The following is a 14,964-nucleotide window of genomic DNA, read 5'->3' on the forward strand; positions in this document are numbered from 1 at the left end:
AGACAGACATTCATACTGCCTGTTCTTAGAACACAGTATTTTGGAGTAGGATATCACAGAAGGATCTTAAAAGCCTGCTAGTGCAGACAAAGCAAAGACAAGCAAAGCGTGAGGTGCTTCTGGAGTGTGTTCTATCCCTCCAACTCTACTGTCCAAACAAGCAGCAAGAACCAGCAGCAGCATTGTGCAAGTAAGAATTGCATGATGATATATCCATTGACAAAACTTTTCTGAAACTGTGGATCGAATAGAACTCCTTCCTTATGACAAACAGCAACAGTAACTTGATCTAGTAGGTTTTTAAGATCCTTCTGTTGATATCCTACCCCAAAATTTTGTGCAACTTTAAAAAACAGGCAGTATGAATGACTGCCTTTGATACTAATCATCTAGATTCTACGTGAGTGAGAATTTAACAGAGTAATTAATCTCACCAGTTCTTCCCTCAAGTTTCCTAATGTTTCCATCTGGTTTGAACGAGCACTTAGCATACTTGAGAGCTTCTCCATCAGAATATCATATTTGCTCCTCCTAAACAAGAAAAGAAAATTATTTTACAGGTAACCATGCATATAGCTTTATAAACACGAGTTGTACCTTTACAAAATGTCAGTCACTAGAGAAAGTATGTTGAAGTGTTCTCAGATTGTTTTAGGAATTATAGTTTTCTCTTCCTTCTCTGAATAGCATATGACAGAATTTGTCATTAAGAAGAGACCCCATCCAAGGGAACAGTGAGTAAGCCCAGGCTGTTACTTCATTGGCAAGCCACAGAAGCGTAAGTTCTAATCATAAACAAGATCAGAAAACAAAAAAATCTATTAGAAATGTGTTTGAAGTGAGAACACTCAAAATTAACAGAATTATTATTGCTACAATAAGAAGAGTTAGGCTTATCTAGGTAGGTGACAGGCACTAGCATACCCTATTGTTTAGTGCTCTGAGATAAGTTTTAAACTCTCCGGCATTTGGAAGAGGAGTTAATAAAGAAATTGAGAAGAGTCAATACCAGTAGGAACTTTGATGATTGTGACAGGAGAGCAAACTTTCATCATAGTAAAAGGTCACCGTCTACCCAGGAGATCTTTAAAACATCTGAGTGGCACATACCTATCAACATGAAAGCGAGTCAGAAGTAGAAGAATTGAGTGTTGCTGTGCTCCACTTGGTAGTCTTATGACATGGGACTGCATTGTTATGAGACCATTTCTGTCCAATACTCTTCGGTGATAATGAATTTTTCCAGCATCCACTCTAAAGAGAAGATGGCAAGATATCTATAGGCATAGGAACTTCCACAAATAAATTCTAATTATCCAATATCCCAAAACACTTTACCTAAATTACCTATGGTCTTAGTGACGTTATGTTAATTTTCAAAGCGACAATCTCAAAATTACAAAGTGCCAAAATTAAGGTAACCTGTGAAATTGATTTTCATAGGTAATCCAATTAAACAGAGAAATACGTCTGATTTTAACCTACAGTCTCCATGCACATTCACAGTGTCATGACATGGTTTAATGAGATAGCTGAACCAATATTGTATCCCCATACCCTCTTTCTCCATCCTCTCTTTCTAACTCCTAGCTACACTACAATAACTGTTCCCCTTGTAATAGCTCTGGTACACATCTCACTCCTTGATGAGCTGACTCAGGCCACTGAACTGACAAAAAAGTATCCACAAAAGATTTCCCCTCCGCCTCCATCATCTTAGTTACCTAAAAGAGCTTCCTAAGTGGCAAAACCCAAATCCAGTGTGGTTTGCAAGCTACATATGCTTAATCTCCTAAAAGCAGTGAATCTTTAACGGCAATGCTAATATTCTCCAGCACTGCAATACAAACCCAGAAGTTCCCTAAGAAGCTGTGTAATGCTCCTCCATCAATAAAATACATGGTCTAGTTTGGGAGCTGGTAAGTCAGGCTCCCATTCAGGTCATATAGAGGAAGGTATCACACAGGGCAAATGCTGGGGACAAAAGGTGGGCATCCAAGAATCTCTTCCGAACTTCGGCAGGGTAAGATGCTTACTCAGCAGTTTAGAAAAGGAAATTAAAATCATCGTTCCATCCCAAATTTGAGGAAAAAGTGATTTAGAGAAAGCAAGAACTTCTACAACTTAGAAACTTGTGTATCAACCCAACAGACAATCTCTGGTTCCATGAGAAAATATCAGGAAGTATAATGAACTCAAGGAAGAGACCACTATACTTCTAGCAATACAGGCTCCAAGAACCAAGTGCTCCTGGTAGTAAGGATGAGATGCTACCAATAGATATGAATTTAAATCAATCCACAGAAATTCTGAAGTGGACAGATCTTTATAAATAACCAGTGGAAACTTATTAGCTTTGATTTAATTCATACAGCAAGATATAAACTTACTTGAAAGCCCCACTGTGAAGGTCCCTCTGAAGCTCTCCTTGCCACCTAGCACGACCTAAACGCTCCAATATACAGTAGGAGAAGTCAGGGAGTTTTAAGTCAGGGTCCCCCTCCCAGCCTATTAAAGCTCTGTAACGCTGGTCCTGGGAAGCAACAATGACTAGTTTCTCTCCCCATCTAAGAAATAGAAGGGAAAGTAATAAATTATTATTAGTTTCATAGAAACAGAGAGATCAATCACTTTCCCCCCACAAACACCATTCTTGATATAATCTGCACAAACTGGGTGAGGACTAAATTTTAAGACTTCAGTTAAAAATCTTTTAATGTCAGATATAAGGATTTCACTCACTTTTCAACAGCTTCTGTGTAAGTGTAACAAGGCTGCAAATCCTTCCTCCTTATTTGATCAGTGATATCTATTCTCTCTTTAAAATACTGGCAGGAACCTTGTATGCCATCTTTATTATCCAAAATCATGTGGACAGGATAAATATCATCTGAAGGAACAGGATCTCTTTTGGTTTCCAGTATTCCTGTTTCAAGGTCTATTTCCTCATATCTGAAATAAAAGCAGAGCGCCAACATTTAACCAAGCAAGGGGAATTTGGAACTGAACTATAAGATTGTCACAAACAATGCTGATACCTCTATGAAGTATCTTGGAAAAATGAGACCCTTTTGAAACCTCAAAACTGGAAAAACACAAAGAGCAGAGCTGCACTCCTTGAGTATGACCAAACCTTATCAGCATGCAGAGTGTATGAGGCAGGAGGAAGGGCATACGTATTTGATCTTCAAAAATCCAAGGATATTGAAGTGGTAGGAATAAAAGAAACATATAGAGATACTAGTTTACAGAAAAGGAAAACAGCAGGTACGTCTACCCTGATGAACCAGGACGTATAAATTCAGCTTGTACCTAAGCAGTAAACAGATACTAGAAGGGAAGCCTAGCCAGGACTCCTACACAGGTCTCCTAAATAGCCGTGGGGCTTCAAAACCCCACTCCGCCTTGCCTGCCGCCACCCGGCTACCTACGTAGCAAAACCTGCAGGGCTCCAGAGAAGGAGCAGAGGCTGGAGAACCAGGCCCGAGTTATCCCCGGCAGCGGAGCAAGCCCTCCCCCAGCGTCCTGCGGGGTACCCGGCCCGGCGGGAAGGGGAAAGCGCGGCGGCCTGAGAGAGAGGGAGCGGCCCGGCTCGGCTCGGCGGGGCGGGGAGCGCCGTCCCCGCCGGGGCCGCCCTCACCGATCGTGCAGGCGGAGCGGCGGGCGCGCCCGCGGCAGCAGGTAGAAGCTGATGTCGGGCTGGGCGCTGAGCGCGGCCCAGAGGAGCTGCTGCGTGGCGGGCTCCAGCGGCAGCGGGAAGGGCGGCGAGCGGGCGCCCAGGCGCTGCCACAGCGCGCCCGGCGTGACGCCGTCCAGCCCCTCCAGGGCCACCTCGTCCAGCAGCGCCCACAGCGCCTCCATCCCCGCCGCCGCTTCCGGCGCCGGGCCGGCGCGCCGGAAGTGAGGTCACCGGCGCGGCGGTAACCAAGGAAACGCACAAACAGGGCAGCGGCGGCGCGGCCTGGCCCGGCCCGCGCTCGCCGCGGTCCCCGCCGAGCTGTTGCGGGGGTCTCCGGCCGGCGGCGGCGGCGGCCCTGCCCTCGGGTTTCTTCTGGGCCCGGTGCCTGCCGGCGCAGCAGAGGCACGGCGCAGGGGGGGCGGGCCCGGGGCCCTGCTCTGTCGTTCGGGAGAGGTGTCGGTTCGGCCCCGACGCTGCGTTACCTCCGCGAGGGCGCGGGAAGGGGCGGTGGTTTAGCAGAGAGGCGCTGCGGTCGGCAAGAGGCAAAGTACGGGGTTTCTGTTTTTTTGCGGCGTGGAACTAAATTAAGCGTTTTGGTAGCAAGTTTAAACTTCTGGGTGTGTAAGAGGGCACCCTGCCACAACTTGCAGCCGCAACTCTGGTGGGAATTGCTGGAAAAGTTCGTATTTCCTGAAAGGCAAGCAAGGTAAAATCTGGAATTAAACACTTTAAATGTATACAGCCTCTGCAGTGAATAAGTTCCAGAATTAACGGACCTCATGAGCAGTAGCAATTCAGGAAAATCATCCCACAGTTGGGCTTTGGACGTGGCCCTTTCAGCTTGTGACCCAGAATTGACTTGCTCGTCAGTTCTTGGATAGTAAACTCATCATAGTATATGCCTTCCATTTTTAGTATTTTTAGGCTCCTCAGCAGAGTGCGAAGGGTTCTGAAAAGTAAGCAGAACAAATAACGTTTCCTCTGTTCTTCAGGAACTTTATGTACTACACTGACAGTTTTATGCTTTTTTGAAGGAGGAACTTTTTTCAGTTTATAATGTTCTTGTCTATTGAGAGTGAAAAAGCAGTAGTACTCTATAATAAATCATTTCTGTACTTCAGTGTGACAATTATATTCTCATTTCAGCTTTATATTAAGGACATGGTGACTGACTTTGATGAAAAACATGATGAATACTTAATATCACTTCAGCAGAGAAACCGGTAAGATACAGAATTGTTACCACCACTGAGTATGTAATATCTGTCAGGTATTATCTAATATAGTAGCTAATATCAGCAGTTGTGAATATTAGTTTAAAATGTTGGGTTTTGAACTTGTGATGCAAGGTCTGACTTGCTGTGTCTTAAAGCATTCAGGTGATTCTCTTTTCTTCCCTTGGTTTGCTAAGTACATCAAAGTTCTTATTTCTAGAGGAGATCACAATATTTCTACAGCATATGTTAAAATATAGATAAATTTATTAATAAATTAGTTACCATTTCCATGGCTTACAGGGAAGATTTTTGTTTATAGAGCAAGAGGTTCTAGATTCAGAAGTAATTGGCAGCTCACACTGTGTGAGGATGTTGTTACGAGGCAAGGTTTTTATGTTGTCAGAAATACAGAAAATTGCATGCAAAAGTTAAGTCTGCAAAGTTAGGTTCTGCTAAGGTGGGAGATAAGGACATCTAGGTTGCTTTTGCAAACTTCAGTGTCTTTCAGACAAGTTTAAAACATTTCTTTTAATCTTTGTCATATGGACCTTCCTGTCATTGTACCCTAGACAGATGAATTTCACAGGTAAATTCAGAAGGGTCTACAGAACTTTCTTGCTGGATTCCCTCCTTTACCACAAGCCATAAGATTTTTACTCAAATTCTATAACAAACTGAATGGGTTGGTGAAATGACCAAAAAAAACCTACAAAAGCCACAATTATGTTAGAAGAACAGCCAATTTTTGTGAACACGGGTTTGTTTTGTATATAGTCTCCCAAAGCAGTTTTAGAAAAGGTTAAAAATATTATTTAATGATTGAAACAAGTTGCATCCTTATTATCAGAGCTCTAATTCTGAATTTTGGTGGAAACAACTGCCACTGAATTACAACACGACAAGCAGGTGGCAACTGTACCTTGCAGAAGAGGCATGCTGGATGCATTCATGTATTGGACATAACTGGCAGTTTTGGATAGCAGGGGCTGCAGAATAGCCAGTGTGGGAACAGGTCAGGTACTGCCCTGGGCCAGCCACAGCCGGTTCCTGCTGGATGCAAAACTAACAGAAACAGCCCATTGTGTGCCAAAACATCACCTGTCAGAGTAGCCTGGGGTAGATTTAAGAGAGTGGTGGTTGCAGGAGGGTGGGGTGCTCCTGTGGAGGCATGCTGCCTAGGAGGACTGCTGGCCACAAGGCTGGGGACATGCTTTCAGAAAAAGGTGACTTGTGTCAGAACAGATACACCCTGGGGAACTTTGGCCTGTGGATTGACCCACATTGCAGTCAGAGGGAAACCAGGAAGCTGTGTGCAGAGGCAGGCACAAATTGTCACCCACATGACCCCAACTTCCTGGCCTGCATGTCACCTCACTGAAGGAATTAGGACAGATCGAGTGTAACCCATGGTGAAAGGAGGAAAGATGAGACTTGGAAGAGGAAGGGGTAGGTGTTTCACTGAAACTGAGCCTGGAGAAGGGTGTTTTTTTAATATTATTTTAACCAGAGTTTAATTTTCTGGTATATCTAACTGCACTGTTGACTGGGGGCTTTCCCCCTCAAATTTCAAAACACAAGTAATCTTTTTTTTTCTTGAAAAGAGCTCAACCATTTTTAAGCTTTTTGAAATTCTAAGTAAAAATCTTAAAAATTCTCAAGAAGAAAGGTTAAATATACTAAATACCAAATGGAAAAAATAATGTGAAATGAGAAACAACATGGAAAAAATCTCAGAAGGGAGAGGCTTGGTCAAACTTCATATGTCACAATGTGTGGGTACTCATACAAGCATTACAGAACAGGTCCTGGAAGCTATATTCTGAAATTGTTATTTGAACTATGAACATATTTTTCATCTGTGTGACATAGTGTGTTTTTGTGTTTATTGCTAATCTGACCATCTGTATACGCACTGCATCTGGATGAATTATTATCCTTTCTACTTCAGGCTACTGGGACGTTTAAAGAGAAAGGATCCTATACAAATCAAACTGGAGCAGTTAGAACAAGGATTTTCTCTGTATCTGAATGGAGCTAATTCAGAGCTGAGAAATTACCACAGAAAAATCAACTCATATGGCTACCTTAAAAATGAGACAAAGACCACCAGGGCAAATGGTGAGTTATGTGAGAGTTTTACAGAGATTGCAGTCTAGAACTATTTTAAACATTACTCATCAGAGCTGTAATTCAGTCAGTGAGGTTACTGGTCAGGCTATGCTAAAGAGACAGCAGCATTTGAGCTTGGTGGAATGAAATTCCATGAGACACTTTCATCAGGGTACTTAAGCTGGTTGTATGTTAACGGTCTCTGCAACACGCTATCAATTTCTCAGTTGATCCTTGACTAATTCCAAAATTTAACTTCCCTGCCTCTCCATTTGTTAAACAGTAATAACTAAAAGTAGAAGATTAGAAATGTATATAAATTGTCAGTGTAAAATAATGGTATACCTTTGTCTGATATGTAACACTGTTAATAGGCTTTAAAAGCTGATGGACTTCAGTGTTATCTAAGTCCAATGTCCTGTAGACAAATGACATTTGATGACATAGACTATAATCATATTAAACCCAGTAATAGCTGCATTAAGATCATAAATTATGTTTAAGCTATAGTAGTAGTCTTAAAAAGACAGTTAATCTTTATTTAAATATTTGAAGTAAAGAAAATCTACCATTTTCTGCCAGTGATTAGCTGGCTTTATTTAAAAATGTGTATTTTGTTTCTAATTTAAGCCTGTCTGTCATGGAGAGCAATGTAGTGACAGGAATAATTTTGCATATATGAAGGTATAAAGTGTGAGCTTACTGGCCTTCTAATCTATTTAGCATAATGGAAATAAAGTTGATTTCACTAAATCCCTGTATAAAGCAGTTTACCAACCTTAGTCTGTTATCCTCATACTTGCTAGAACCTCTCTATCTCAGAGTGTATTTTTTTAATCTGTTGCTGTGTAGGTAGTGTCTGCTTAAGATTTATTTTCACCTAAAAATGAAGACAAAGAGTTTAAAAAGTTACTTAATATGATGATTTATTATGATTGAAAGTTTATTAATCTCAACAATACTAGAAACTAACTTTTATTTCAGTAACTGTTCTAACTATGACTCTAACCTCAATCTCTTTTTTCCTTTGTTTTCCTGCTATACTGAGTACATACTATTTGTTTTCAAGTTTAAGTGTGTTCAGGCTTAGCTGTCTGCTATATAATTTCTTGCAGGTTATACAGGATGGTGATGGGGAATCAACTAGTCACCTAGTTTCACTATTCTATATGAAAGTAAAAACTTGTGTGTAATGATGCAAAAAAGTCCATGTTCTTGGATATTGGAAAACAAAGGAAATTGTGTGCTCTGTCACACTGGGACGATATACCTTTAGGTAGCTAAAGAGGGTGTAAACCAACATCTTTGAGTTTTTGGTCCAAAAATTATGCAGTGATATTGTGGCAGCAGCTGTAATAGAACTCTGTCAAGAGAAATTTCCTCTTAAAGTTCTGCTGTGCAGCTGTTATATCTAAGCTTAACCAAAGTTGTTTGGTTTTATGGTTGCTTAATGCCATTTGATTCAGTTAAGGTAAAATACTTCAGCTTGTCTATAGGGATCTTTAAAGACTTCATTGGGAGTCTCTGTTCCTTTCCTCAACTCCATCAACTTGGAGACAGTAGCATTATCTCTGCAGAAGAGAACTCAGTGTTTTGCTGTTCCTTAGCTATCCGATGTTGTTATTTTAAACACGTGTAGCTGCAGTGAAAGATATCAACTGAATAATCATCCTGTCATTTTTCTTCTTCCATTTGATTTTGCCACTAGAGTCCAGAGTGGGAGTCATTGGTGATCTGTATAAGCTTCTTGCCTGGGGGTAGTACCTTAGCAATTTTTTGGTCTGTTTAATTTCTAGACATTTCTTCTCAATGATCGAATATGATTTTACTTACAGAAATGATTTCTAGCTGAGATACAGCACTGAATTTTCTTCCCTATCCATCTCCCATGAGAGTTATCGCATTATTTATTACTTCTAAAGCATCCATCTATAGGACTAGTCTTCACTGAAAAATTAGGGATGTGTGATACTTAATAACACAGAAAGGACACAAATCCGTCTTTGTTGTTCCTGAAAATATCATCATAAATCTATTTGTCTGGACTATTTTCTCTGTCTGTGTTCCCTAGGAGTAATTCATGATAATAGTGATTGATAAACTTCTTACACTTAGGCTTGGTAAATGAATTAAAGTAAATGATGGGCTTATAAGGTGGTGAAGGTGGTCTCTAGGTATGCTGTCATTTCTTTGGGTGTATAACCCAGACATAGTTTCACAACCATGTATGTACTTCCAGTGAATGTTGGTGTGGTCACAAAGATGTGCCTTAAGGGTCTCATGGGGTCTCATTTGATTATGACTAGTATTTTGATGATGTACTACTTGGTTCTTGGCTACTAGAATAGGCACTGTCAGCTCAGGCCTCCAAGGAAGTGACAGCAGTGGACCTATTTTGTGTGACGAAACAGATAGTGGTTGGTATTCACATCCCATCCATCCCATGAGAAGGATATTTTTGTTCTAAAGTAATGTTTGTAGCACAGATGACTAGCTCAGCTGCATCAGCTTTTGCCTGGGATTTGAACTACTGTTTTTCCTGGTTTAGAGAGACCTGGTCACAATCCCTCACAAAATACTCAAACAATTCTGAGAAGCAAATACTCAGTAGTGGTAGAATGAGTCCTACCCTGTCCCCTTTTCCTACTTAAATTTGTAGCATACATGAGTGGCCTTCTGGGCAGTTGCTTAGAAGAGATGAATTGCTTAGGAAGTGAAAGTGAAAGATGGTTCTAATTCTGTCCCAAAGCAGTGACTGAATCAGACCATACTTCTAGCATTGTAATCTCAGGACAGTTCACTCTCAGTGCCAGAAGAGCCCCATTGCAATCAGGACCAATGCTAATGACTGCAAAGTATTTCTGGAGTTACTTAGGAATAGCCTAATGGAGTAGCAGGAGCTCTAGTTCGAAGGGCTGTTTTTCGAACTTGGAGCAGTCCATTCCTTTTCCCCTCTGTTCTTAGTCCTGTTTCAGGCCTAAGAGATAGATTCTTTGTGCTTAAGCAATAGAACAACATCTTGTTCTTCTTGCTCTGTAATTTTATGATCACTCTAAATTGACATAAGCAAACACTGTTCCCCCAAGAATGGTCCTACCCTGTGCCTGTTGTCTCCAATCTGCTTGTACCAGCATTTGTGCAATCTCATGGTGAACCAGATTACACAAGTGACTACAATTAAATGTAATCTTTCTTTTATGTTTTTCCTCCATTAAAACTTGCCCATATCAATTCTTTGAACAGTTCACTGCACAGGTGCATGCAGGGTTGTCCAACCCAAAAAAGAAAATGTGGTATTGAGAGTAGTAATGAGCAACCCAATCTAATTTTGAAGTAAGCCCTGCTTTGAATGGAAAGTTGGACTAGGTGACTTCCAGAGGTTCCTTCCAAACTAAATCTTTCTGTGATTCTATGACCTTTGTAGGATGACTGCTTCTTTTATTGGTAGTGCCAGTTTCTGCTGGCTTAGGGTGACCATTAAATTATGGCTTAAAGAAAAAAGGTTTTGCATCAGCTATTTTTCTCCACTGAGAAGAAATGGAAGCTGTAAATCTGTCTTGGACATAGGAAATAAGATGCCTTTATTTAGGATGCTATTGAGAGTGTTGGTGATGTCCTTGCTCCATTGAGGATGCTGATGTGTCCTGTAAGATGTTTGTCTCTGTCTCAGTCAAAGCATCTTCTCAAAAATCCATTGTTCCACTGTAAGTTGGGACCATTTCCAGCACAGAAACCCTTAGTTCTCCTTGACCATACACAGAATTATTGCAGAAGTTCTGGAACCAACTCTTCCTTGCCTTGGAAATGAAGGAAAGTGATTGTTTGTCCTTCATTTATGACTTGTACATGAAGAATTCTTCTCTGCACAGTATGTTAAATACCTGGTACATTCTGTTTAATCTGCCAATACCTTGTGTTTCCTTAGTTTGAGAGTAAATACACACAATTCCTTTGTAAGCCCAGAATATCACTTGTTCACCAGGACCCTGCTTATCAGAGTCTGCCTTCAGTAGTTCTGGGCTTAGTTGGCTTCCTAAGACAGCTTACTGTCTACCCAGCTAGGAGTCAGAATGATGTGTACCCCTATTCTAGAATATATTTCTGTACTTTCGTATCAATGAATGTGGGGCTACACTTGCTATTAAGCTAATGTATCTTTAAACAATGTATGCTCTTGAATGCAGATGAGGATGGCTGTCCCTGAAGAGGTTCAAAACTCCTGCTACTAATACACAACTAGCCAGTATCTGAAGCAGAATGTCTTTTCAGTTGTTGCTACCATTCACATGTCAAAGACTTACTCTTCTGTCCTCATCTGGGAAAAAAACACAACTCAAACCAAGCTGTATATTGTCAAATACCATATTTCTATTTTCTGTCTTCTAATTCTTGTCTCTACGTTCTGAAAAAGCAGCCCAGCTAGAAGAGAGTGAGTTGCGAGGACGCAGCACACAGACTGCACCGAGCAAAATACAACGCAGAGGTTGGCTTCAGGTAAGAAACAGTTTGAAAGAGTGCATCTTTGAACCAGTTCTTAGATCATAAATAATTTTAGGGGAAATTGGTTGCAACTAGTAGATAGTGGGCAGTTGGGACTCTCATAGAATCTGTCTTGGTTTGGTCTCGATTCTGAGTGACAATGTGAAATGATACCCTGACCAGTTTTGTATCTACTTTGAAGCCTGAAGAGGAAAATTTCACTGAAAGGGTCTGGTTTCAGTGACATCCATCACAGAAACTTTTGTAGTATAGACATGATTGGCTCAATCTGTCCTCCGGCAGAATAGCTGTTGCTTGATGTCTCTGATGGCAAGACTAGAGAGCTTATCTAGTGCAAAGGATGGAGAATCTCATTTTGGACATATATCCCTGCCTGTCACTGCTGTTATTCACCCTGCAGTAGTATTAAGGGACACAGAGGTGTAATTTGCATAGCTTGAGTTGTAATTTGTGACAGATTCTTGTAGATCAGAAGAGAGAAAAATGCATATAGATAATAAAAATACCCTGCCTATATGAAATTTGGAGCCATTAGCTACATAGTTGTTGGTTCACTGAAGAAACCTTAATGGTCATTTTTTCTTTTGGCCTAAAGAAGGATTTGACTTAACCTGTCAAGGAGTATGAGTTAATTAATAGAACAAATGTGAATTCTGAACAACTGAGACATGTCACCCAAATAATTACCCTACGTGATTAGCCAATTGCCCTGGCTGGATGTCCAGTCTGTGCTTGAGTGATAGGGTATCAGGGATCTGTGTCACTGTGGATCAAGCATTCATGTCATGCAGGTTTTCTTTTCTTTCAGCAAATATTGCACATTCAAGTTTTAAGGCTGCATTACTTTATTTATCACCCTTACTGCTTAGCTGAATTCATTTTTTCAGCTGCTGTTTCTCAGTAGATCATTACTTACATACTGGCCTGTCAGAACTTGATTGCTAAATTTGCCAAATGTGTGGCTAGTCATAACCTATGTCATTCTAATCACAAGAGCCAAATGAAGGAGGTATCTCCTCTGACTGGACTGGAAAGTTAGCCAAATATAGGTAGCTATACTAAAAACTAGCTACTACTTGAGACTAGCTTAGAATGATACCTTAAATCTTTTATCCAATTGGATGGAAGGATAGCAGATTTATAGTATCTTAATGAACAACTGGAATTGTTTAGCTAAGGAAATGTGCAACCATTGAGTAAGATGCAGGTTGTGCCACACAGCAGTTTACTTTCACAGTAATTTTCCCTGTGGGTTTTCTGGATAGCTAGAGGACCTAGCAATTCATGTTCAAAACTGTCAAACTTAGGCTGTCCTAAGGTATGCTATGAGGTGGGAAGATAGACTTATTGAAAGAACACATTCTATCAAAAGCGGGGTTGCCTTAGGATATTCTGTCTGGGACATCTCTGCTCCTGGCACTTACAAAATGGTAGAGGAGTGTATGAACACCAGGTAACTAAGTTTAATATCATTGCACAGATTTCTGGATCACGTTACCTTTAATGAAACAGTGCTCTTCCCATCATTCACTTATGAGATTTCCCCCTATGGAATATGTCTGCACCAGAGTTCCAAAGTGGGGAGAAAAAGTTACTTACAGATAACTTTGTTCCTTGAGAGAGGTATATGCACTTCCTGCTTTCTCTTTTGTCATCTTTTGGAGTACTGAAATTCTGTGGTATGGAAAGATGAGTTTCTCAAATCTTCTGCCCCTCTTTAACCATGCTTGAGTAACTGACAGAGTGCGTGCTTTGATGGCATCCTAGTTACGAAGCAAAACAAATTCGTTTGAACCACTTTCACAGCCATGTCTGACATTTACAAAGGCAAAGAAATCTTTGTGCTTGAATGCTTATGGCATAACATTTCCCTCTCATTATGCTATACACAAAAGTAATAAATCTTCAAAAAATTGCTGTTACTTCAAGTAGTCATTTTCATACATAGATGTTACAGAATCACAGAATTATTGTGGTTAAAAGGGAACACTTGAGATCACCTAGTCCAATCCCTGTGCTCAAGCAGGGTCAGCTAGAGCAGGTTGCCCAGGACCGCGTCCAGTCAGGTTTAGAATATGCCACAGATGGAGATTCCTCAACCTTTCCAGGAAACCTGTTCCAGTGTTTGATCACCCTCACAGTAAACTTTTTTCTTCTGTTTGGATGGAATTTCATGGTTTCTTTAATTTGTGTTCATTGCCTCTTGTCCTGTCAATGAGCAGATACCTGTCAGGTATTTATACACATTGATGACATCCCCAGGCTGAAGAGTCCCAGCTCTCTCAGCATCTCCAGCAGAGCACCTTTGCTTGTTCACTCCTCAATCCCATGTGCAATCTAGAAATTTCCTAGATTGCTTGAGCCCTGCTGTGTTGTCTTTCCAGCAGATACCAGGTTTGATAAAGCGCCCCATGAGGACAAGGGTCTTTGAACTTGCGGATTCTTCCATTTTTTTGAGGAAGGCCTCATCTATTTCTTCCTGATCAGGAGGTCTACAGAAGATACTCACTATAACAACATCCATGCTGGTCTGCCTGCTAGTCTTGACTCAGAAGTTCTTGACTGGCTCCTGACCTGTTCCTTGCAGAGGTCCATACATTCCAGCTCTCTCACATAAAGGATGACAATTCCTTCTCACTTTCTCAGCCTATCTTTCTTAAAGAGCCTGTGCCTGTATCCATCCATTGCAGCATCCCATCATATCTCTATGATCCCAGTGAGGTCATAGCCCTGTAACTGGATACAAGTTTCTAACTCCTCCTGTTTGTTCCCCATGTGTTTGTTCTCCATTAGTGTAGATGCATTTCAGAGAGGCAGCCAAGCATGCTGATTCCCCAGAAGAGGCTCGAGAGCTTTCTCCACAAGGTTGTTCTGCCAGCACTTCTTCACATGCCTGTGCTTTAAGTGATTCCACTTCAGCTATTTTGTTGATTGCTATGTCCCTATACCTATTGTTTTTTCACTTACCTGGTGAGGTGAGGGGGTGAACCCCAGTGGGCACTCACTTTGATGGCAAACACATAACGTGTGCTGGGCCTGACCCACTCTGGGAATAGCAGCAGCAGGTGGGGAGTTTGACTAGGGCAATTAAACCATAACACAGGGGCCCAAAGGTGAGCTCAGGGAGGACAGAAACCTATAGAACAGAGAGTAAAAGTGTTACTTGATCTAGATATTGTTATGTAAATGTGATGATTATTCTTTTTGTACTGTCGATAGCACAAAAGATGTCTAATTTCTCTGAATACTTCTTTTAACAGAAAACTGTGGAGATTAAAACAGAAAGGGGGGCTAAACTCTGCATTAAACCTCCTCTTGAGTACTCTGAGGATTTTGAACCTTATGAAAGCTTGAGTGTGGAGACAAATGGTGATGATCCTCTCTGTTACTCCCAGGTACAATTGGCAGTTGCCTTCTATTGTTCATGGTAATGTCAATTGAAATGTGAATGGGCCCAGG

General features: G+C 41.1%; 2 protein-coding genes across 7 annotated transcripts in view; one reads left to right on the top strand and one right to left on the bottom strand.

The window, feature by feature from the left end:
- The window catches only part of GTF3C1 (general transcription factor IIIC subunit 1), a 45,351-nt gene extending 41,487 nt beyond the window's left edge, over positions 1–3,864 (bottom strand). For both annotated transcript variants that reach the window (XM_075059427.1, XM_075059426.1), the window contains exons 1-5: positions 3,641–3,864; positions 2,743–2,952; positions 2,391–2,567; positions 1,111–1,254; positions 435–531 (exon numbers count right to left, since the gene is read on the bottom strand). In XM_075059427.1, coding sequence (XP_074915528.1) covers positions 435–531; positions 1,111–1,254; positions 2,391–2,567; positions 2,743–2,952; positions 3,641–3,861 — 849 coding nt within the window. In that variant the 5' untranslated portion in view covers positions 3,862–3,864. The remainder of the gene's footprint in view (positions 1–434; positions 532–1,110; positions 1,255–2,390; positions 2,568–2,742; positions 2,953–3,640) is intronic.
- Positions 3,865–3,956: 92 nt separating this feature from the next.
- KATNIP (katanin interacting protein) overlaps positions 3,957–14,964 on the top strand; it is a 65,037-nt gene continuing 54,029 nt past the window's right edge. For 3 of the 5 annotated variants that reach the window (XM_075059334.1, XM_075059329.1, XM_075059332.1), the window contains exons 1-5: positions 4,089–4,385; positions 4,826–4,902; positions 6,845–7,014; positions 11,417–11,499; positions 14,766–14,900. In XM_075059334.1, coding sequence (XP_074915435.1) covers positions 4,841–4,902; positions 6,845–7,014; positions 11,417–11,499; positions 14,766–14,900 — 450 coding nt within the window. In that variant the 5' untranslated portion in view covers positions 4,089–4,385; positions 4,826–4,840. Of the gene's footprint in view, positions 4,386–4,825; positions 4,903–6,844; positions 7,015–11,416; positions 11,500–14,765; positions 14,901–14,964 lie in introns of all 5 variants that reach the window. The other 2 variants (XM_075059333.1, XM_075059331.1) reach the window with 2 other exon arrangements.

This window comes from Buteo buteo, chromosome 29 (genome assembly GCF_964188355.1).
Source record: "Buteo buteo chromosome 29, bButBut1.hap1.1, whole genome shotgun sequence".
Taxonomy (NCBI): domain Eukaryota; kingdom Metazoa; phylum Chordata; class Aves; order Accipitriformes; family Accipitridae; genus Buteo; species Buteo buteo.